The 22877-nt window shown below is 42.1% G+C and overlaps 1 protein-coding gene and 1 pseudogene across 2 annotated transcripts in view; both read left to right on the forward strand.

Moving 5' to 3' along the window:
* The window catches only part of LOC310958671 (integrin beta-2-like), a 74055-nt gene continuing 51178 nt past the window's right edge, over window positions 1-22877 (forward strand). The window contains 4 exon segments of the mRNA XM_083929715.1: window positions 1-52; window positions 1130-1219; window positions 14403-14454; window positions 16932-17029. Of these exon segments, the coding sequence (XP_083785841.1) occupies window positions 14406-14454; window positions 16932-17029 (147 nt within the window). The 5' untranslated portion in view covers window positions 1-52; window positions 1130-1219; window positions 14403-14405.
* LOC310956739 lies at window positions 8572-11798 on the forward strand (annotated as a pseudogene). Its single transcript has 3 exons — window positions 8572-9050; window positions 9191-9524; window positions 11671-11798. The product of its transcript is annotated as an uncharacterized misc_RNA (transcript).

A 22877-nucleotide genomic window follows, 5' to 3' on the forward strand; every position in this document is an offset into this window, starting at 1 on the left:
ATCTAGAAAATGCTCAACACCACAGCCAACCACACGCATCTTTCTCTTACTGGTAAGTTTGCTTTTATAACTAAATAGTTACTCTTATAACGCTCTTTATTTTCTTTTTGATATTCTTATATAAAAAGTGATGTGTTTAAAACAAGTCTGATGGACAAAATACATTTTTATTTTAAATCATCAAAAGTCTTGTGAAGAACTTTATTTTATTTTATAGTTTCTTGTCAGAGAAGTCAGACTACAATATTGTAAAACAAAGAGTATGTAGCAACACGGCTGCTTTCTGACTGGGCGTTTGTATTAAGCATCATGAGGAAGACAAGCTTCTTGTTTTCTGAGAGGAAGTTGAAGACTGCTATAACGGCTCTCAGACACATTTGATGTACCATGAATTGTATTTTCAATACGATTTCTGATTCCAAAACAGTTTAATATTTCATGAATTGAATGTTTAACTCATGTAAGCTACATGCCATATCAGGCACGACAGGCAGGAAATAAATCTATTGGCATATAAAAAAAATTCCAATTTTAAATATGTATATAGAATATAAACTCAGTGTTTATATGATGTGAGCAAGATGTGAAATTTAATGATGCTGTGAATTTAGGTGTATATAGCTTTTTTATTTTTGATTAAATATATACTGTGTATATATATATATATATATATATTACACCTTTTCCATGAAGTACAAATTCAAAAAGAGAACTGGCACTTCTCTATGCCCCTCTGCTTTCACTTTAATGAGAAAGTAACAAAGTCTCCAAATATATCTGTTTCTTGACTAACCCAGCAGCTGCTCCTTTATTTAGAAGAATATATAACTAGTGGTAAGAGAATTGAGATAGTTAATTTGGTTAAAAATAGCAATGCCTTTTTGTAAATAAAAATCCAATATTTCAGTATTTAGTAAAATTGTTTTTAAAATGGATTAGAATTAACTGACTTATAAGGGCATTGTGTTCTGTTTTACAACGTAATCTCAAGGTCTCAAAATCTATAGTTTAAAGACCTTGATTATTACATACTCTCACATCCATACATACATATACTAATGTGTTAAATTAGATTGCTATACAGTAAACCTGTAAGACTCTTAATACCAGATTATTTTTCTCAACACAGCTTGACTCCAGCCCTCAGCTGAGTTGTTGCCACGCTGGGTCTCTCAAAACCACACCTAGAAGGAAAAAAAACGACTACTCTTCCCATACTGTATGTAAGCTCATCAATTATTTTTTTTTTTTTTTAATGTCTAATGAAAATGGAAAATGATGCTATCTTTTCTTCTATCTGGTACTTTCATACTTGAGTAATATACTTGAACACTAAGGGCAAATGTTTCTGTCTTTTTTCTTTCAAATAGCCCTGTCTTGATGTAGCAACAGCGGTATAATTAATAAAGAGCTTATGAGCACTTTTTTAGCAGAAAAGGGAAATGTACTGATGAAACGGCATTGTTCCCTTTTACCTTTTATGGTGCTGACAGTGTTGATACAGAGAGGAAAGCAAGCTTCTGTGAACAGGAAATCGTCAGTATAACAGTGTGTAGCCTGAGCTCTTACTGTGGGTGGAGGTTTCACACATACCAACAGAATAATAGTCATTTCCATATGCAATTTTATAATCACATTCTGTTTCAAGAACCTGTGATATTTTAGCATTAACATGACGTCATGTTTTTTTTTATAGGTGTAGTGAGTCACTTTTCATTGGTTAACCAGCTTTCCAAAGCACGGTTTTTGTTTTTTGATTAAACCATTGTATTTAAATGAGTGTTATGAGCAGTGGCAGCTGGCCCATAGAGGGTGCTAGTTTGTCGCCCCTCCTGCTTTACATCGAGATAATTTTTTTTTATTGATTTTATTTATTCATTATTTTCATCCTATGATTACAATTGTGTGGTCAATGAGAAGCTTATAATGCATTTTCTCCAATAATAACAGCAACGACTGCGTTGAAATATTTATTTGATCTCTCATCTCTTTCTGCTCAGCTGAGACGAGTCGGTTCTGAAGGGAGGAAAGCTGGTCTTGTGAGTTTACAGGTCTCAGACGAGATTGAGGGCGATTTTTGGAGCGCCCGTTGGTTCCACATGCACACTCATTAAGAGGCTTGCTGTGCTCTATGGACGATAAATGGGACCGAACCACTCCCTTAATCTCTCCCCAAGTCTCGCCTATTGTGTTTCTGATGGGTGATTGACAGCCTACATGTGACCTATGTGTCTGTTTACATTATATTGACACACAATCTTCTCACTGTTTCTGGCCGGGGCAGATTCAATTTTTCTGAGAGATTCCACTTTATTTATGGCAAAGCCCCCCCTGAAATAAATTCCACCAGCCGCCACTGATTATGAGTTTTTAACTCTTGCAGCAAATGTCCAAGATCTATTTCTTTATTTATTACATGCTTGGGGACTTTTGAGAGCTGCTGTTTTCTTCCGGGTATGATGTTTTTTTATGAAAACAGCTTACGGGGACGTGAAACTTCAAAATAAAGTTCCCCGACCCGGTTGTGTCCGTTCCTCGTCCTGGTGCCGCTGGAGGCAATGTGAGCAAGAGACAGCAGGCAGGCTTACCAGAACAAAGAAACACAGCAGGACAAGAAAACAAAAAATCAGGCATAACAGACCATTGCAGAAGAAACAACCACATCATGGACTGGGACAGGGGAAAAATCATTACATCAGAAACAAACAGATACAGAAGATAGATAAAGGAGGCCATAGAAATAAGGAGGCGTGAGGGCAACACCATGAACAGGGACGAGGGGACATACTTGCTCCCACACACCTGGGACACCATTCTCTGCCAGCGGCACCAGGGTGAGGAACCAATACTAGCCAGCTATCCCCAGAGCACAAGCCCTTTTTTCCAAAATAAATATATATATTTTTTTTTTTAAAAACATACAATTCCCCTCCATCAGGTCTCAGTCCTTCACACATACACACAGTTACTGTATATTCATCAGTTAGTGTATCTTACAGTAAATTTAGTCCAGAATATTGCGACATTACAAAAATAAAATTTAAATCAAATATTACAATGTGGATGTTTTGGTGAAGATTAACATCTGCAAAGGAAATGGAAAATGGAATGGAAACAAAAATTAAGTGCAACTTTAATAAAAATTTTAATAAAGCCCTTTATAACAGGGTGATGTGAAATTTCAAAATAAAAGTAGTTGGCTGTAGAAAAGGACAATACTTAAAGTCAGTCCAACAGTCCTGTGACTGCCAATAAAAATGCATCCTCTAGAAAGGTCAAATATAACTGAAAGCATAAAACACCTGATCTGCAAAATAACACTAGATTTAAAAAAAAACATCCTGGCAGGTGATGAACATCCAACCTGAGCACCGCATATCTGCTTGTTTGGAACAAGGACCACAACCAGATGTTTACAAAGAATACAGAATCATGCAAACCATGCTGCATCCAACACTCACACACACGCATTTATAAAATTGTATTTAAATTACCTACATCCAGTACGTACTGAAGCATAAACACTAATGTATGGTTTCATACATGGTTTCTACTCAATAATTTAAAGATGTGTAAGTAGTGTGCCACCTACAAGTTGAAAGATGTCCAACCCACAGAACAGTAGAAAGCTCTGATTGACTAAACATACGTAACAGATGGCCAATCTGAATGCTTCAAATGAAAGCTTAACTTATCAATATTTTTACATTAATAATAAATTACTATATGTAATGTGAAAGGTCAGTTAATTTTAAAGGAATCACAAAATGGAAACTGTAAATGTTAAAGCAGACAAATTGTGAGATGGTGCAGAGTTTGATCAGCAGACACATTAGTATGGATTAACAAAGTTTAATTTAATAGCCTTTTAATATTCATTTTGTGGTCCAATTTTGGAATTCAATAATCAATAATCATCTAGGCAACAATACATAAAACAGATATTTTGTCACTATTTTTACATCGATTTTAATGAGGCAAAGTTAATCAACCAGTTTGTAATCTCATCTCTCATCTCATCTTCATCCGCTTATCCGGGGTCGGGTCGCGGGGGCAGCAGCTTTAGCAGGGGAACCCAAACTTCCCTTTCCCGGGCCACATTAACCAGCTCTAACTGGGGGATCCCGAGGCGTTCCCAGGCCAGTGTGGAGATATAATCTCTCCACCTAGTCCTGGGTCTTCCCCGAGGCCTCCTCCCAGCTGGACGTGCCTGGAACACCTCCCTAGGGAGGCGCCCAGGGGGCATCCTTACTAGATGCCCGAACCACCTCAACTGGCTCCTTTCAACGCTAAGGAGCAGCGGCTCTACTCCGAGTTCCTCATGGATGAACTTCTCACCCTATCTCTAATGGAGACTCCAGCCACCCTCCTGAGAAAACCCATTTCAGCCGCTTGTACCCGCGACCTCGTTCTTTCGGTCATGACCCAGCTCTCATGACCATAGGTGAGGGTAGGAACGAAGATTGACCGGTAGATCGAGAGCTTTGCCTTCCGGCTCAGCTCTCTTTTCGTCACAACGGTGCGGTAGAGCGACTGCAACACCGCCCCCGCTGCTCCGATTCTCCGGCCAAACTCACGCTCCATCGTCCCCTCACTTGTGAACATGATCCTGAGGTACTTGAACTCCTTCACTTGGGGTAAGGACTCATTCCCTACCTGGAGTAAGCAATCCACCGGTTTCCTGCTAAGAGCCATGGCCTCAGATTTAGAGGTGCTGATCCTCATCCCAGCCGTTTCACACTCGGCTCTGAACCGATCCAGTGAGTGCTGAAGGTCACTGACCGACGATGCCATCAGGACCACATCATCTGCGAAAAGCAGAGACGAGATCCTCAGCCCACCGAACTGCAACCCCTCCCCACCATGACTACGCCTTGATATCCTGTCTATGAAAATCACGAACAGGATGGTGACAAAGCGCACCCCTGGCGGCGGCCAACCCCCACTGGAAACGAATCTGACTGACTGCCGAGGATCCGGACACAGCTCTCGCTTTGGGTGTACAGAGATTGGATGGCCCACAGAAGTGACCCCCTCACCCCATACTCCCGCAGCACCTCCCACAGTATCTCCCGAGGAACCCGGTCATATGCCTTCTCCAGATCCACAAAACACATGTAGACTGGATGAGCATACTCCCAGGCCCCCTCCAGGATACTTGCGAGAACGAAGAGCTGGTCCGTTGTTCCACGTCCAGGACGGAATCCACATTATTCCTCTTCAATCTGAGGTTCGACTATAGGACGAACCCTCCTTTCCAGCACTTTGGAGTAGACTTTACCAGGGAGGCTGAGTAGTGTGATACCCCTGTAGTTGGCACACACCCTCTGGTCCCCCTTTTTAAAAAAAGGAACCACCATCCCGGTCTGCCACTCCCTTGGCACTGTCCCAGACTTCCACGCAATGTTGAAGAGGCGTGTCAACCAAGACCGCCCCTCCAAACCCAAAGCTTTCAGCATTTTCTGGACGAATCTCATCAACCCCTGGGGTTGTACCAGTTTGTAATAGCTTTTTTTATTTCATCTATTTAATTGGTAATAATTAAACATCAAAAAAGTCTTTATGGCACACTGAAACCATTCTGGACAGAATTCCGAGACTTTTTGCAGCAGGATGGATCAAACAATGATGTTGTTTGCTTGTTATTTATTAAGGCGGTGGCTTTTCATCAAAAGCTGCTAGTTAGCTCGTAGTTAGCAACATTATCAACATAGCAAAGCTTACTTAATTTCCGCGTACTTTCTGGTATTATACATCACTTCCGTCAAGCCAGGGGCTTGTGTCAAGTGAAGGTCAGGGAACTTTCTTTTGAAGTTTCCCGGCCCGGTCAGCTGTTTTCATAAAACACGTCATACCTGAAGAAAACAGCAGCTCTGAGGAAGGCTGAAGTACAGCCGAAACTGTCAGCTAAGAAAAGGTAAGAGGACATCCTTACCACACGAAGAAACTTTCAAAATTGAATTGAATTGAATTGAATTGAATTGAATTGAATTGAATTGGGTAGTGAAGTCAAAAGAAAGTCAAGCCTCTGAATAGTAGTGATAAAAATGTACATATTTCATTGTTTTCAGAGTTGGGTGTGGCAAGCTGGCTTTCTAGCGCCCACTAGATTACTTAGACTTTAAACTCTTAGCTAAATAAATACAGAAAGTATAAAAAAAACAATAAACAGTAAGCAATAAACTCTAGAAAATTAAATCAGATAAGTTAAATGTATAGGAAATGTATAAGATCAAATATGTATGACTGTATATGACAGAAATGAGCTGCAAGATAAAACTATTGCACTTAAGTGGTTGATAAAGTTATTGCACAAAGAAGAAGAAGAAGAAGAAGATAAGTGTCCAGGTGTGTAGGAGTAGATTATTAATTGCACAGTGAGTGGCTCCTACTCCTTCCCTTCTGTCCTCTTTATTTCCTTCTCCCCCCGAGGGAGGAGTTGTAGAGGATGATGGCCTGATGGACAAAGGAGTTATTGAGCCTGTTAGTCCTACACATGGACAGGAGCAGCCTTCCTCTGAACAGGCTCTTTTGGCTGCTGATGACAGTGTGCAGGGGGTGGCTGGCATTGTCCATAATGTCCAGCAGTTTGTCCAGTGTCCTCCTCTCTGCCACCGTCACCAGCGAGTCTAGTTTCATGCTGACCACAGGGCCGGCCCGCCTGATCAGTTTATCCAGTCTGAAGGTGTCTTCATGGATATGCTGCCCCCACCTCCCTCCCTGCACACCACAGTGTAGAAGAGGACACTGGTGACCACAGACTGGTAAAACATCCACAGCAGTTTGCTGCAGATGTTGAAGGACCACAGTCTCCTCAGGAAGTACAACCTGCTTTGTTTCTTCCTGTACAGGTGGCTGGTGTGTGTTGTCCGACAGTGGACAGTTTATTGTCCAGCCACTGCCCAATTTGCCCGAGTCCACAGCCTCCACCTCAGCTCCGTCTAGCAGGACTGGTCGAGGTCTTGGTCTGGACCTCCCAAAATCAATGACCAGCTTCTTTGTCTTGGAGGTGTTGAGCTCTAGGTGGTTAGTGTGGCACCACAGAGCAAAGTAAAGCCCCTACTCCCAAATTAATTTAAATTAATGAAAATCAGTAGGCATGTATAACACATCCAGGCTTACAAAAAGTATCTTGGAGCAATATCCTTAACCTAAGAGGAAGTCGGTCACTATGAATTTTACCGGCATTTTCCAACAATTGTACATTGATTGATTGATAGATTGATGAACTCCTAGAGATTTCACCCGATTGACTTAATAATCAGTCAGTTCCATCTAAAGACCTTGGTGATCAAAAGTTACTCAAATCTTTCATTTTCTTTCTAACATGTGGTCGTGGCCGTGGAAATTGGTGTCTCGCCATAAAACAGAGAGTAGCTCTAACTTCAACATACATGTTTCAATCAACTCCAAATGTCTTATGCTTATGGCCTGAACACAGCCCCCATTCTGAACTTGGGGCTTATTTGAGGATATGCAAGGGCATCAAATGCAGAAATCTTTTGTAGGATGAAGACATAATACAACACTAGCCGCAGTTCCATTGACAATATTTCTTCAACTCGATTGAAATCATTCTGATTACAGATACCCACTTAACTGTTTACATGGTTGCTAAATTAAGGGATCAGATAAGATTTACCTAAGAGCATTTAATCAGAAAATAACTTTTTTGGCTTGCCGTGCACAGCTTTAACCAAATTAGCTTTAAGTTGGTTATTCGACAGATATTCCCTCAATTCCTTCAATTGCGACTTTACTGAGGATCGCCCAGGAGGAGGAGGAGGACAGTTATCACCTCCCAGATCCTCATACTGAATCACTGGTAACTGATTTAGGGGCCATCATTAAATAAGTTGACATAAATATATGAATACAAAAGAATCAGTTTTTTTCAATACCTTCCATGTCATGTGACCCACTGACTCCAAACCAGCATCAAATTTATTACTAAACTGGACAAATAAAATGTCCCACTTTTTATTGTATTTTAGTGCTTCCTCTATTTGACTTGCATCATAAGTTGTATTTTTTAAGAAGAGGTAGATTAGGCTGATTAATGGTATTTTGGTAAGTCCTATTTGGATACATTTTAAGGAGTTTTCGGGAACCATCACCTTATCGTGGTGGAGAGGTTTGTGTGTCCCTATGAAGCTGAGGGCTGTGTTGTCTGGAGCCTGGTGCTCCTGGTAGGGTCAACCATGGCAGGTGGTCTCAGGAGAGGGGCCGGACTAAGAATGGTTCGCAAAGACTCTATGGACGAACAAGGAAGAGGAAAAGAGACCCTGCCTGGAGGAAGCCCGGGGCCCCCGTGTGGAGCCAGGCCCAGATGGTGGACTCGCCAGCGAGCGCCTGGTGGCCAGGTTTGCCACGGAGCCCCCCCGGGTACAGCCCAAAAAAGTTATGTGGCACCTCCCCCCTCTCCATCCTGTGGGTCCACCACACACAGGAGGAACCGCTGGCTGGCTCTGGGGAGGTGGAATGGCGATCAGAGCCCAGAGAACCGGTGGACACTGTGGACGGTGCTGCAGTCAAGCACATCACAGACCTGCTTCAAAACTCCAAGCTCGAATGGCCAGATGTGCTCGATTATCTCTGTCCCAAAACGTCCTTTTCTCCCTGACTCTGCTCTCTGAGCGTGTCAGCTACCACTCTGTGTCCCGTCGCTTCCACCTGGAGAAAGGAAACATCCACGGGTTCTTCTTTTCTTTGGTGAAGAGATGCACATCCGGTGGCCGGTTGGCAGAGAGGCTGCAGACGCCCTTTTCCCACTCTGCAGAGTAGAGGAGGAGGAGCAGTAAGGTGTCCCTCGGGTTCTGGGAGTGTTTGGACACACCCACATCCTTATCCGCCTGCCTGTAGGGAAACATGACATGGAAAGCACCATGCCTGAGGTGAAGAGGATGAAGAAGGAGGTCCATCCCGACTGCTGGCTGAACTTGGAGCTCACATGCGACCGTGAGGGCTGGTTCCTACACTGCAGAATCAGTAATCGATTGGACTTGGACAGAGGCAGCGCTCTGAGGGACAAATTTATGCAGCATCCTGACTTGTTTTGAATTGTTAGAATTGTTGGGTCTATGTAAATCATAAATAAGCCATAGAGTGTGGTCTATACCTAGTCTTTAAAGTGTCCTGAGATAACTTTTGTTATGATTTGGCACTGCAAATAAAATTTAATTGAATTGAGTTGTTGCCTTCTGGCTCCTGCCTCGTGGCCAGAGCCGGCTACCTGCTAATGGCTCAGATTTTGAGTCCATACTCAGGAAGACAAGGACCGAGAGAGGTGCTCTTCAACAACATGCTGGAAGAAAATGTTCACATCCTGGATCAGGACATCCCCAACCTGAGAGGCAGATTTCAAAGGTTCAGGTATCTGGATATCGGAAACTATGATCGAGCAAGAGCTGATGTGCTGACCGCCTGCGTGTTGCACAATGTGGTTTTGGACATGGGACAAGAGGTGCGAGGAGAAGTTGAGAAAGAGGAAGCCCTAATCCAAGAAGCACATGATGTTCTTCAATGTAAATGTAAAGTTTTGTAAAATAAAGGTTTATTTTACCAGAGTCTCTGTCGTCTAGGTCTGTCTGTACAGATAAAATGCTCGTTATTAGAAAAAATATAGGATATGTTTGCTGTTAAAGCTTTTCAACTGTGGGATTTAACTGCAGTAAATCTTGGTTATCCAGTTAGTTATCACTCTGATTTACCAGAAGAAGAGATGACAAATTATGATATTGGCAGAAGACTACATTTTTCCAGAACAGTTTCAACCTGTTTTACATTTTACAAATTTAAAATAAAAATGTAATTACATAAAATACACTCTATAACTGTAGATGTATACTGTATGAGTGACAGTGTATTTTCTAGTGGAGAAAAGAAAAAAAAAGGAACTGAAATGTCACCTATCCGGAGGGGAAGGAGCTGGAGCTTGTGCGGGAGGTGGAGCGCTACCAGATAGATCTGGTGGGGCTTACCTCAATGCACAGTCTCAGTTCTGGAACCGTACACCTGGATTGGTTGGACCCTATTCTTCTCTGGAGTTTCCCAGGTTGTGAGGCGCTGGGCGGGTTCAGGGATAATCACAAATCCCCGGCTGAGCGCCACAGTGTTGGAGTTTACCCCGTTGGATGAGAGGGTCGCCTCCTTACGCCTGCGGGTGGTAGGGGGGAAAACTCTCACTGTTTTTTTTTGCATATGAGTAATCAGCCTTTTTGGAGACCCTAAATGGAGTCCAGCATGGGGCTCCAGTAGGGGACTCCATAGTTCTGCTGGGAGACTTCAACGCCCCCGTGGGCAATGATAGACACACCTGGAGAGGTGTGAGTGGGAGGAACGGCCTCCCTGCTGTAAATCCGAGCGGTCATCGGTTATTAGACTTCTGTGCTAGTCACGGATTGTCCATAACAAACACCATGTTCGAACATTAGGATGCTCATAAGTGTACTTGTTACTAGAGCACCCTAGGCCAAAGGTCAATGATCGATTTTGTGATCGTATCATCTGATCTGAGGCCGTATGTTTTGGACACCCGAGTGAAGAGAGGGGCAGAGCTGTCAACTGATCACCATCTGGTGATGAGTTGGGTCAGAGGATAGGGGAAGATTCTGGACGCACCAGGTAAGCCCAAACTAGTAGTGCAGGTGAACTGGGAACGTCTGGAGAACTCCAACCTAGGCTGAGCTTTTCTGGCGTCCCTGTGGAGGTTCGATGCATTGAACCGGAGTGGTCAAAGCTTCCATTGCTGAAGCTGGGGCGGTGAGTTGTGGCCTTAAGGTCTTAGGTGCGTCAAGGGGCGGTAACTCCCGAACACCGTGGTGGACACTGGTGGTCAGGTAAGCTGTCCAACTGAAGAAGGAGGTCCGAAGGGCTGCAGCCTCTGCCGTGTCAGAGGCAAAGCAGCAGGTGTGGGAGAACTTCAGAGAAGTAATGGAGAAGGACATTCGGGCGGCACCAAGGTTCTTCTGGAAAACCATTCGGCACCTCAGGAGGGGGAAACGGGGAACCATCCAAGCTGTTTACAGTAAGGACGGAACGCTGGTGATCTCAGCTGATGAGGTAATCGGGCAGTGGAAGGAGCACTTTGAGGAACTCTTTAATCGGACCAACATGCCCTCTTTTGTAGAGGCAGAGCTGGAGGCTGATGGGGGGGTCATTGGCAGAAGTCACTGAGGTAGTCAAACAACTCCACAGTGGCAAAGCCCCAGGGATTGATGAGATTCATTCAGAATTAAATGTGAATTAACTCAACTCGTTAAACTTTAGGATTTCTTTTACCTCGAAGTAGGGCACCACACCAAAATAAGACAGGATGTTTATTAAACTTTGGTGAAGGTTAAATACATTTATTTGGTTAACTAGCCAGGATAATACAGAATAGTGCGAAACTGAATAGATGAGTGACAAAGGGTAAAATGTGGATATAGAAAGTTTAAGACCAGAGTGATTCAGACCTAAGGGGCTGGGTTATAATATTACTGGCAGACTTAAACTGGCTCTTATTAGCCTATCAACAGAACTCGGATCAGAACTTAATTACCACCAACATTTTTAACCAGGAGTTGTAGTAAAAGGCCAACTGTCATGATCTACATCTTGGCAGTCCCTCCTCTCCATTGTGTCTGCTCTTTATTTGTTTTGATCCTCGTCTCTCCCTTTCCCTGTCAGTGTTGTGCATGGGCGTGGTCTTCTCTCTCCTGCAGGTGGAGCCAGGTGCCTCTCATCCCACTAATCAACCCCTCTATATATCCTCCGGATTTCCAGCCACTCGTTGCCAGTTCATACTCTCAGCCTGAGCGTTAAACTGGCTTGCCCGCCTGCCTGCTTGCTTCCATGCCTGTTCGTCTTCTCCTGCCACTGCCAGTCACTACAGCCACCCGACCTCCATCTTGATCACCTCGTTTTCACCCAGCATCACCAGCACTCCTTGTGGGACCCCGGGACCCCTCCTTGCACGCCATTACTTCTTCCTAGACCGTGGTATTGTCACCGGATCACAATAAATATCACCTTTAACTGAATCTCCTGAATTGAGTCTTGCATTTGGGTTCAGCCTGTGTTGTGCACCATAACACCAACCTTTCTTTGCCGTTGATATTACAGTCGCCCGGGTGTCTTACAGGACAGTTGCAAGGTCCCTAGGTCCGAGTCCCGGTGCTTGGCGGACCTGATGTCTGGTCTGTAGACTGGGTCGACTGCGCAATTGGGTCAGCGGGGCTTGTCTGCTCCCGTCCCGGCTTGGATTCCGGCTCTTCCAGTGGCTGCAGCTCTTCATGTGACTTGCCTCTGGCTGTTGTTTTGTGGTCAAAAAGAAGTTCTGACCGATTCTGTTGCTGATGTCGAGCAGAGTTCAATGTACCTTGCCGACCGAGCAACGTAACAAAGAACAGCACGAGGAGTTTTACTTATAATTATAAAAAGATAAAAACATATCGTGGAAAACTTATAAAGTTGCGAGATAAAAACAGATTAATAAACGAAAATACTTTAGTAAGGAAACAAAATATAACGTAATGTTTCTTGTGAACTCTTGAGAAACGAAGTTGAACAAAGGAAACAAAATCGGAAGATAACTGAATAGATAGGTGCGCAGCAAAAGCAGAAGAGAGGGAGATGAGGTAAGAGCAGAGTAAGAGAGTACACAGAGTAAGAGCAGTAAGAGAGTTGACACCTCTCTCTGTGATCCTTTATTCCCAGGGGCGCGGAAAGGGGGGTCTTGGGCTGCCCAACCCTCTGTGTTTGGAGTGAATTAACTGCTTTATATTCCAGCATTCTAACAGGGAAGATTAAACTATCTCTGGGTGATTTTCCGTTATTAATCTTTCTGATATCCAATTTAACCAAAATCTTTGACAGGCAGTTTTAACAGATAACCTTACTGAGTGAAGGGAAGTATTATTAAAACACAGAATATTCAGGAATTAGACAGATACTTTGCACTTCTGAAACCCCATAAATATAATTACAAACAAGATACAAATAATGCATACACAGTTACACATTTGAAAGAATGTCTTTGAACAGCCAGTTGCGATGAAACAGCGAACTTTAACTGTTTTTCCAACTTTCAAAGTTCTGTTTCTTGTCCTTACCACTGGATATCACTCTGTCTCCTGGGTGAAAAACCGACACTTGGTTCAATTTGCAGTCATAGGCCCAGTTGATTTACAAAGGGAGGGAGTCCTGGAGTGCTGGGTTTTAATAACCCTAGTAGGTGTTGAGGTTGTAGAACTTCCTTATCTTACATTGAAACAAGTACAAAAACGTCTTATCTCACACTCCCCTCCTTTGACGCTTAGCAGATGGTCAGAAGGGAGGATCAGAAATGCGTGTCCCAAAAAGGAGCAATTCACCTCGAGGTTCCTACACCAGGGTGGTGGTTTCCCTGTTACAAAACGGGGGACCCGGATAGTGTGTGACAATTACAGGGGTATCACACTACTCAGCATCCTCCCTCTACTCCAAGGTGCTGGAAAGGAGGGTTTGTCCTTAAGTTGAACATCAGATTGAAGAGGAACAATGCAGATTCCATCCTGGACGTGGAACAACAGACCAGCTCTTCACTCTCGCAAGGATCCTGGAGGGGGCCAGTATACATGTGCTTTGTGGATCTGGAGAAGGCATATGACCGGGTCCCTCGAGAGATACTGTGGGAGGTGCTGCGGGAGTATGGGGTAAGGGGGTCACTTCTGTGGCCATCCAATCTCTGTACACACAAAGGGAGAGAGTCAGATTTCGTTGCCGGTGGGGGTTGGCCCCTTGTCAGGGGTGCACTTTGTCACCAATCCTGTTTGAGATTTTCATGGACAGGATATCGAGGCGTAGTCGTGGTGGGGAGGAGTTGCAGTTCGGTGGGCTGAGGATCTTGTCTCTGCTTTTGAAGATGATTTGGTACTGATGGCATCGTCGGTCAGTGACCTTCAGCACTCACTGGATCAGTTTGCAGTCGAGTGTGAAACGGCTGGGATAAGGATCATGGCATGTCCAGCTGAGAGGAGGCCTCTGGGAAGACCCAGGACCAGGTGGAGAAATCATATCCCACTGGCCTGGGAACGCCTCGGGATCCCCTATTTAGAGCTGGTTAATGTGGCCCGGGAAAGTGAAGTTTGGGGTCCCCTGCTAGAGCTGCTGCCCCGCGACCTGACCCTAGATAAGTGGTTGAAGATGAGTGATGAGAGAGTGAGAGTTTTACCCACTGAAATCATTTACCATATTACTACCCATGAATTATTCAGTAATTCACCCCAAATCTGAGGTTGATATTATAAAAGTGTCAAGGTCAAGGCAAATTGCACTTTATCTAATATTGGTGTACAAATTTGAAATGACAAACATTTCTTATTCTGATTCAATATTGCTCTAGAGGAAAAACATGTCTGCATTTCTTTTTTTGTCAACAGAAAATGGATCAATGTGTACTGTTTCTTCTGCTCCTGCTTATGGGTCGAAATGGTAAGTTTTTACAAGTTAACGTCATAATATTTATATGAAAATCTTGAAACCCCAGCCCGCAAACTGGCGACTGGGCATGTATTCGCCCAGGAGTGTGTCGCATAGGTGTCAAGTAAGTACAAATACTTTGTTACCTTATTTAAGTTGAAATTTGGGGTATTTATACTTTACTGGAGTAATTAGTTTTCAGATGACTTTTTACTTCTACTCATTACATTTCCACGCAATAATCTGTACTTTCTACTCCTTACATTTTAAAAATCGCCTCGTTACTAGGGATTGCTATCGAAACCTGGTTCTAAATTTGCCCCGGGGCAAGATTTTAAAATACTGTACTATCGACAGGCTCTGGCATTATCGTTCCTGCTTAACTGTCCTCGCAATCCTCCTGAACAGACTCTGTGTTAGTCAGAGCCCTGTGCTCCTGTGCCGGGGGCAGGCCGGGGTCTCACTCACACACTGCATGTCTGACTCTCTCTCACACACAGCGCTAAAGAGATGGTGGAGAGGACTAAGCGGACTAAAGTGAGGCTTTATTTTACCAAAACTGACACATGTAGTGATGCTAATAAGTGCAACAAGGTTTTGCATGTAAAGAGACACGAGCAGCCTCTCAAAACATCTAAAAGTACATAATATTGAGACGGATAAACGCACCGTTTTATGACAGCCTAGCTTGCAACTCTCTGTTTCCCCATCCAACTCAGGTATGTTCAATTATGCTAGTGGTACATTATGCTAGTTTTTATACAGTCTATGGTCAGAGCCCATTATAAAAACACGGGAATAATAATGTGATGCCCATGTTACCACTTTATATTTTTGTTATGATTACATGTGAATTGTTAAACATGGCTGTTGATTTATGACATCATACTGATACTTCTTCAAAACTGTGCTGTTTTTTCTCTAAAAGACAACCGTTAAGTAGTACCTTTTAAAGTACTGGATCGATAAGCAGTATTGTTAGAAGTAGCAGTATTGTTTAAATCTTAACAATACCCATCCCTACTCATTACGCCTATTTCTTTTCTGCTTGTTTTCATCATGACTTGTCATCGTTCAAAAAACACACACATACAAAAAACCCCAACCAAGCACCAGCCAGAAGGAGCAGCCAACTCTTCTACAACCCTGGCCATACTTTGAAGAACTTTTTGAACTCCTTTCGAATGTGCTTCAAGCTCTGCACCCAAGTACAACGAGCTAATGGCTTTCAAAAATTCACCAACTTTAATATTAACATTTTAATATAACATGATAGTCATTATGGCCTTTAGAAAAATGTTTTTAGGGAGGTGGGGTAGTGCACTATAGACCCCTGTGGTGTGGCCTAAGCATTTGTCCTTAATAGCATTTTTTCCCCTTACATTACTTTTATACTTTAAATAGTTTTGAAACCATTCTACTTCTACAGAGTTATTTTTAAACCCTAGTATCTAAACTTGTAATGAACTTGAATGCTTTTGACAACTCTGGGCGGCGGCGCCTCTCCAGCCAAATGCATTTGTATTTTTGTAGCATTTAGTGAAGCATATTGTGCATGAAAAAACATGTGTCAACATCAAAATACAACCAATAGCAGACTTGATAAGTTCTGAGGTTTTAATCCTGAAGCACTATGTAGCATAGCCTACAAACACGAAAATGTGTCAGTGTTGTGATACACATTCAGTTACTTTCTGAACCTGTTTTTAAAACGCAGAGTAGAATGTAATTTATTTGTAACCTACTGCTGGACTGTGGCTGTAAAATTCAGACAATAGCAAGTTGTTATGATGATTTTAAAGCATACCATAATATCTTGACTGCATTACATGTACATCTATCATTTCTGTTCTAACGTTTCTTCCCATGCCTGTCCACTGGAGGAGAGCTGAACACCGGATTACCATGAGAAGTGTGTCTGAGCTGCTGCACAGACTGTAATACTGCCAGTCCATATTCATACTTTGGTGTAATGCTTTTGAAGTGCATTCAAATATTTGCTTCTGTATATGGTGGATTGTTCTCTAAGCCTTCTTATGTTATGGTGATGTTACATTGTCGCTTATTTCTTCCTCACCATGGATATCCCGGTGCTCTCACTTTGAAGTCTGGCCACAAATCTATGTTGTTCAACCTGTCAATGATATCACTTGTCCAGTCCTGGTTTTTATCAACATCCACTCTGGTTCAACCCTCGGTAACAACGGGGTATTTGATACGTAGAACTACCTTTATACTAGGGATGAGCGAGTACAGCATTATCTGTATCTGAGAGAGAGAGAGAGAGAGAGAGAGAGAGAGAGAGAAATACAAAATATATTGTGAAATGAGTGTGACTGTGAAGTAGACACAAATAAGATATATTTTAATTATTTGTTTTGACAGCACATTTTTTTAGTTTTAGATATTGTGCTTTATTAGTTTTAGCAATTATGCTGCTATTGCAATCTTCTGTGACTTGGATTTAGAGTCTGTTCTTTTCTTTTCAGGATTGTGTCAACAAGAGGAAGTTTGCTCAAAGTCAGTGATCATCTCCTGTGATGACTGTATAAGATCTGGGCCTTACTGTGTCTGGTGCCAACAGCTGGTGAGAAACAAAGTTTATATAAATGTCCCTATTGTCCCATGCTGGGATTTCCAAAGTGAGACACTGACTGAGGCTGGATGAAGTACATGTGCAGTCACACACACATACATACACACACACACACACACACATGTAGTTCCACTTTAATAACCAACATAACAGTCTTGTCTTACAGTGTCTTACAGTCTTGTAGTCTACATTATTAGGGGTGGGGGAGATCTGGAGTGAGTAAATTCCCTGCGAGATGATGATTCAAAATCTAATAGAATATAATTGTTTGGAACTGGATATTTAATTTTGCCAACTTTTGAAAGTCCAAGTATTAACAACTACTTTTTGAGACAGAAAACCAAACAAGCCACAAGACCTTAGCCAAAATGAAAATTGGGAAACTATTGATGAAGCCAATGTCAGCACAGCCAGCACACTTGAGCCTGCACTTTGGGAAGTGACCTCTGAGTGATCTCTGATATTACGGCCAATATCTCCAAAGTAATGTGAAGAAATTGACAGCGATGCAGAGGGGATTTCTGAAGCAGAAACAAGAATTTCAGCACGAGAGGATACTGCAGAACTGGTCCAGGGTAAGCTGAGAGCACTGGCAAGACAGGTGCTTGACATGAACAATCATATTGATCTGGAAAATCATGGAATAGGAAAGAACAGATTTCCAGACGAGCAGAGAGCGTTAATTCGACACAGTTCTGTGAATCCTGGACTCACACAAAAAGCACAAAATCCTCAACAGTCAAACTTAGAGGGACCAATCGTTCAGCAGCTCCAAAGCACCCCCCTTCAGCTAGACCACAACCCATTCTGGTAAAATTCCACAGCTTTTAGGACAAACAACGTGTGTTAAACACCTTGAGGGAGATGGGTAAAAACAACCCAGGCGCTAAACTATGGGCCAATGACTGTGATGATTTTCAAGACTTCTCAGCATCTGTTCTTTGCGAGCGGAAAAGCTTGCTTTGATATGGTGAAAACACGAATAAGGACCCTTGGTGCAAAATACAGCCAGCTCTACCCGGCGCTGCTTAAAGTCACCCACTGCGCTCCACCAAGAAGTTTCAGGACCCAGCTGCAGTAAAGGAATACATGGAGTCAATACATCAATGTATGATCCCTTGTTTGCTTGAAAATAGGTTTAATTTTATCAAAATAATATTTCCTGGTCATGGAGTGTCTTTAAATAGTGTGTTTTCTGTAAACCAATCTTGACCTTTGTAACCGACAATGACAAAAAGCATACAGCTAAACAAATGTGGCTGTTATCCCTGTTCAGGGATCAGTTTCCGACCAGACACTCTGCCCTAAATTGTGGGTCACAACCTGTTTAAAGCTCACGCTGAGGCCTGCCATCTCTCCAATGACAAGTACCGGGTCAAACAAAACGGAATTATGTCCATTACCATCAATTCTGACCGGTCAGAACCTAGAAATCCCTATAAGCAGGAAATATTAATGCACTCATACATTGAGTTTGAGCATGTTTTTCGCCGAAAAGTGTAACACCGCCGCTGCAGCAAAAGAGAGGGAGACGGCGTGGGAGAACATTGCTGTGGTAGCCTATGAATTTATTTCATTTAGGTGCATTCCCGTGGGGGAGAAGCGCACTTGGCAGCAGCTTAAGATGAAACATAAAAACATTGTTCAAACAGGTAAAACCTCGGCACATCTCATGGTGATACCTCATTTTTACAATGTAAAGTAAATATTACCGTAAGTGGCTGTTTTATACGTTGTATAAAAAACTCCCATTTGCAAAAAAACACATCTGCTGGGATGTTAGAGCATGACTCCGGTTGTTAATGTTGGAAATGTAAGGACGGATGAGGTTGTGTATGTAAATGATGGACTGTGACGTGAAATGAAACCGCTCAAAAATATTAATTGTCTGGAAAAGCAAGAACATCTATGCGCGGTCTGACAATCATCTCCCGACGAATATTTAATTCTCTGCGCAGTAATCCTGCACCTTCCTCTACGGGATCATTATCAAAGGGACATGCCATGCTAGTGAAAATAGTCACCATCTGATATAACTTCTAATGTAGGGCTACTGACTGATTATTGCAATGATTTTCTCAGAAAACAGACGGAGCTATAGCAGAACTTTACTATGTCAAAACTTGCCTGCTGACTGAATGAATGAGGAAATCAAATACTGTGTGTGGCTGAAAGAGGGTGGAGACAGAGAGAACATACTCGCGACCAGGTTAGGTTCATAGAGTATGTTACCATGGTAACTGACTAACTCTGGGAAACAGGCTAGAGTTACCCCTTTTTCTCTGGTTTGAGTTACCTTCCTTTATAAAACGGAAAACTCAGAGTTTCACTCATTTCAGGGTTAACAGACTCAGAGTTTTCACTAAACCTGCTTTGTGAAACGGACCCCAGAGCCGCCCAAATGTCTCAATCTTTTAATTGGCAGCCATTTGCTAAAATCATTTAAGTGGATTTTTGTCTTCATTAATGTACACACAGCACTCCATTTTGACAAAAATATGACATGGCCATAAGTATTCAGAGCCTTTGCTGTGACACTCGTATATTTAACTCAGGTGCTGTGCCTTTCCTTTTGATCATCCTTGAGATGGTTCTACACCTTAATTGGAGTCCAGCTGTGTTTAATTGAATTGATTGGACTTCATTGAGAAAGGTCTATTTATCTATTCATACTTGAATATATCTCTTGATTATTTAATCCAGCCATGATTATTGTGTGCTACATTCTAAAGATAATGTAGGGCAAATTATAACACTAATGATAATAAATTAACAGTTTTTATAAAAATCCACAGTTTCATGTGTTTTTGTCCATGCTAAATTTCTCAAACATGGTTTCATAAAATGGATTTTGTGCATACATTTTCAAGATAGCCAACTTCCTGTCAGTCGAAGGAAGGTAGCAGATAATTATCCTCTTCACCAAACAATTGGCAAGGGAAAATATTTAGAAGTGCACGAAAACCCCGCCATTCTACAATGAATGCGGAATCCGCTTCACAGAAGACCGGACATAAGCACCAGGCTTCAGGGGACAGCAGGGCTTCATTGACAGAAAGCACATCGTGGAAAAGGCGACATGTCTACCAGTTCTCTACTCATACCTGCAACAACCCTTCCTAAAAGGTACTTGAAGTGTTTAGCTACTAAAAACAGTTTGTCTTCCAAATCCAAAAGGTTATTGTAAATTTAATTCGATTAATTCAGCAAAAAAATTAAAGGGGAAAGAAAAGCAAATTTGGTCAAAGAACTATTCTCATATAATAGAAAGTTAAACTGGAGTGCAGAACATAAGGAAAAGATCAGTATTCTGCTATCGCGGTTAAATGAACATCGGAAACATACATAAGAGCCAGAGCCAAGTGGATTGAGGATGGAGAAAAAAAGATGTCCTATTTCTGTAACTTAGAAAAACATATAAAAGCGCGGTGCACTGAATGGCATACTGCTTAAAATAAGACCTACATAGAAAACGTACACCAACAACATAGTTAGTGAACTCAGAGTTTATTAAGAAAAGCTGTTTCACAAGCCTGTGCCTTACCAGTAGGTCCATGTTGACAGGTGTCTATTTCTAAGGTATAATAAAACAACATATTGAAAACAGTCATAATGTCATATGAAATCCTTTGGGAAATCACTATGTCCTGTGGTTTAACTGGTTTAAAGAGCTTCTCAATGGTGCTGTTCTGCATGTATGTAGTGGCCATAATGGAGAAAGGATCCTGAAAATTATCCAATGCAGCCAGTGTCTCCATATTTAAAAGCGATGTATGGTAATCTGTGCCAAACTGACACCAAAACAACCAGTCTCTATTGAAGATAGAGAAGAAGACATCTGTATTAACCTGTATAGACTGTATAAAAAATGGACATAGCCTATCCGTTGAGGTCTATTCTCTCAACTTGATCCAATCGTATACTCGCCTATGGGAGCTATCTTGTCAGGGCATTGACAAGATAGCTAGGCTAACAAACCACACTACTAGATAAACGGAAGTGGGAGTCAATGCTAATTTTTTTTTTCCGGGACTGGAAGGGAACGGGAGTCATTTTTCATTTTCACCATTTCACCATTTTTTTAGAGGGTAGAGACTGACACGTTTCCTGGAGTTAAGTGCAGGCAGCCAGCATTTATAATATATGATTTAAACTAATATTCAACACTTTACCATGCAAGCTTGATTCCTCAACACTAGTTGAGAGAAAACCACACAGCAGGAGCAGATCCAAGTAGATTCATTCATGTCTTCTTCTGGACGTACAGTACTTACTGGCAGATCCCCAGCACGCTTGAAAACAACAAAGAATTCACGCTCCCACTTTGAATTCAATTCAATTCAATTAAATTTTATTCATAGTGCCAAATCATAACAAAAGTTATCTCGGGACACTTTACAGAGTAGGTAAAGACCACACTCTATGACTTATTTATGATTTACATAGACCCCGTAGAGTTTGGTGGCAACGAAAACCTTCCCTATAACAGACAGGAATGTCGGACAGACCCAGCCCTTTGGAGGACGGCCATCTGTCTTGACCGGTTGGGTCGGATGAAAAGAAGAGAGAAAGAGAGAAAAGACGGACAGATGGACAGAGAGAGAGACAAGGACAGACACGAAGATGGAGAGACAGACACACTTCCAGAGATGCAAGCAACCAAAGAGTAACAGTAACTATAATAATATCTATAGTAATGCAGTTAATACAACAGAATAGTAGAAACAAGCACAGCTAAGGTGATAGAATATGACAATGATAACAATTGTGGAGGCAAACATGATTGATGATGAGTAGTGGCATAAGCAGCTACGATACAGCAAGACAAACCACTGATGGTGTTTTTATGGCTGCAAATTTTATAGTTTATTAGACTAGTGATAGTTTATATGACTAATAGTTATAGTAGTAGCAGGAAGCGTCATGCAGGACCATGGCATCAGGCACCAACACCACAACTCCGGGGAAGAAGTTGAATTAGTAACATGCATTGATGAGACATGAATGATACTGACAAGAGAGGAGTGAAGCTCAGAGTAGCTGGAAAAGGATTATCCCCCGGCAGATTAGGCCTATAGCAGCATCATTAAGCAGAACAAAATCATTTTAAAAATAGCAACATTGTTAAGGGATTGTAAACCCTAGCTGTAAGCTTTTCAAAAAGGAAAGTTTTAAGTTCACTCTTAAATATGGGGACAGTGTCTGCCTCCCGAAAATTACTTGGGAGTTGCTTCCAGTGGATAGGAGCTTGGTAGCTGAAGGCTCTGCCTCCAATTCTACTTTTGGAGACTAGGAAAAACAAGTAGCTCTGCATTCTCAAAGCGCAGCAATCTAGTCGGGTAATACGGTACTATGAGCTCTTTAAGATACGACAGAGCCTGACCAATAAGAGCTTTGTAGGTAAGAAGAAGGATTTTAAATTATATTCTAGATTTTACAGGTAGCCAGTGCAAAGAGGCTAATACAGGAGAAATATGTTCTCTTCCATTTGTTTTAGTTAGTACATGAGCTGCAGCATTTTAGACCAGCTGGAGACTCTTAACAGATTTATTGGAGCAGCCTGATAATAAGGAGTTGCAATATTCCAGCCTAGAAGTAACAAATGCATGGACTAGTTTTTCTGCATCTTTCTGAGACACAATGTTCCTAATTTCCACAATATAACGCGGGTGAAAATATGCAGTCCTTGTTGTTAGTTTTATGTGAGAATCGAAGGACATATCCTGATCAAAAATAGCACCCAGATTCCTTACTGTGGTGCTGGAGGACAACACAACATCATCCAGAGTAACAATATCTTTAGCTATTGAGTTTTAGAGGCCTTTGGGGCCAAGTACAA

Source organism: Echiichthys vipera (genome assembly GCF_963691815.1).
Source record: "Echiichthys vipera genome assembly, chromosome: 2".
NCBI classification, from domain to species: domain Eukaryota; kingdom Metazoa; phylum Chordata; class Actinopteri; order Perciformes; family Trachinidae; genus Echiichthys; species Echiichthys vipera.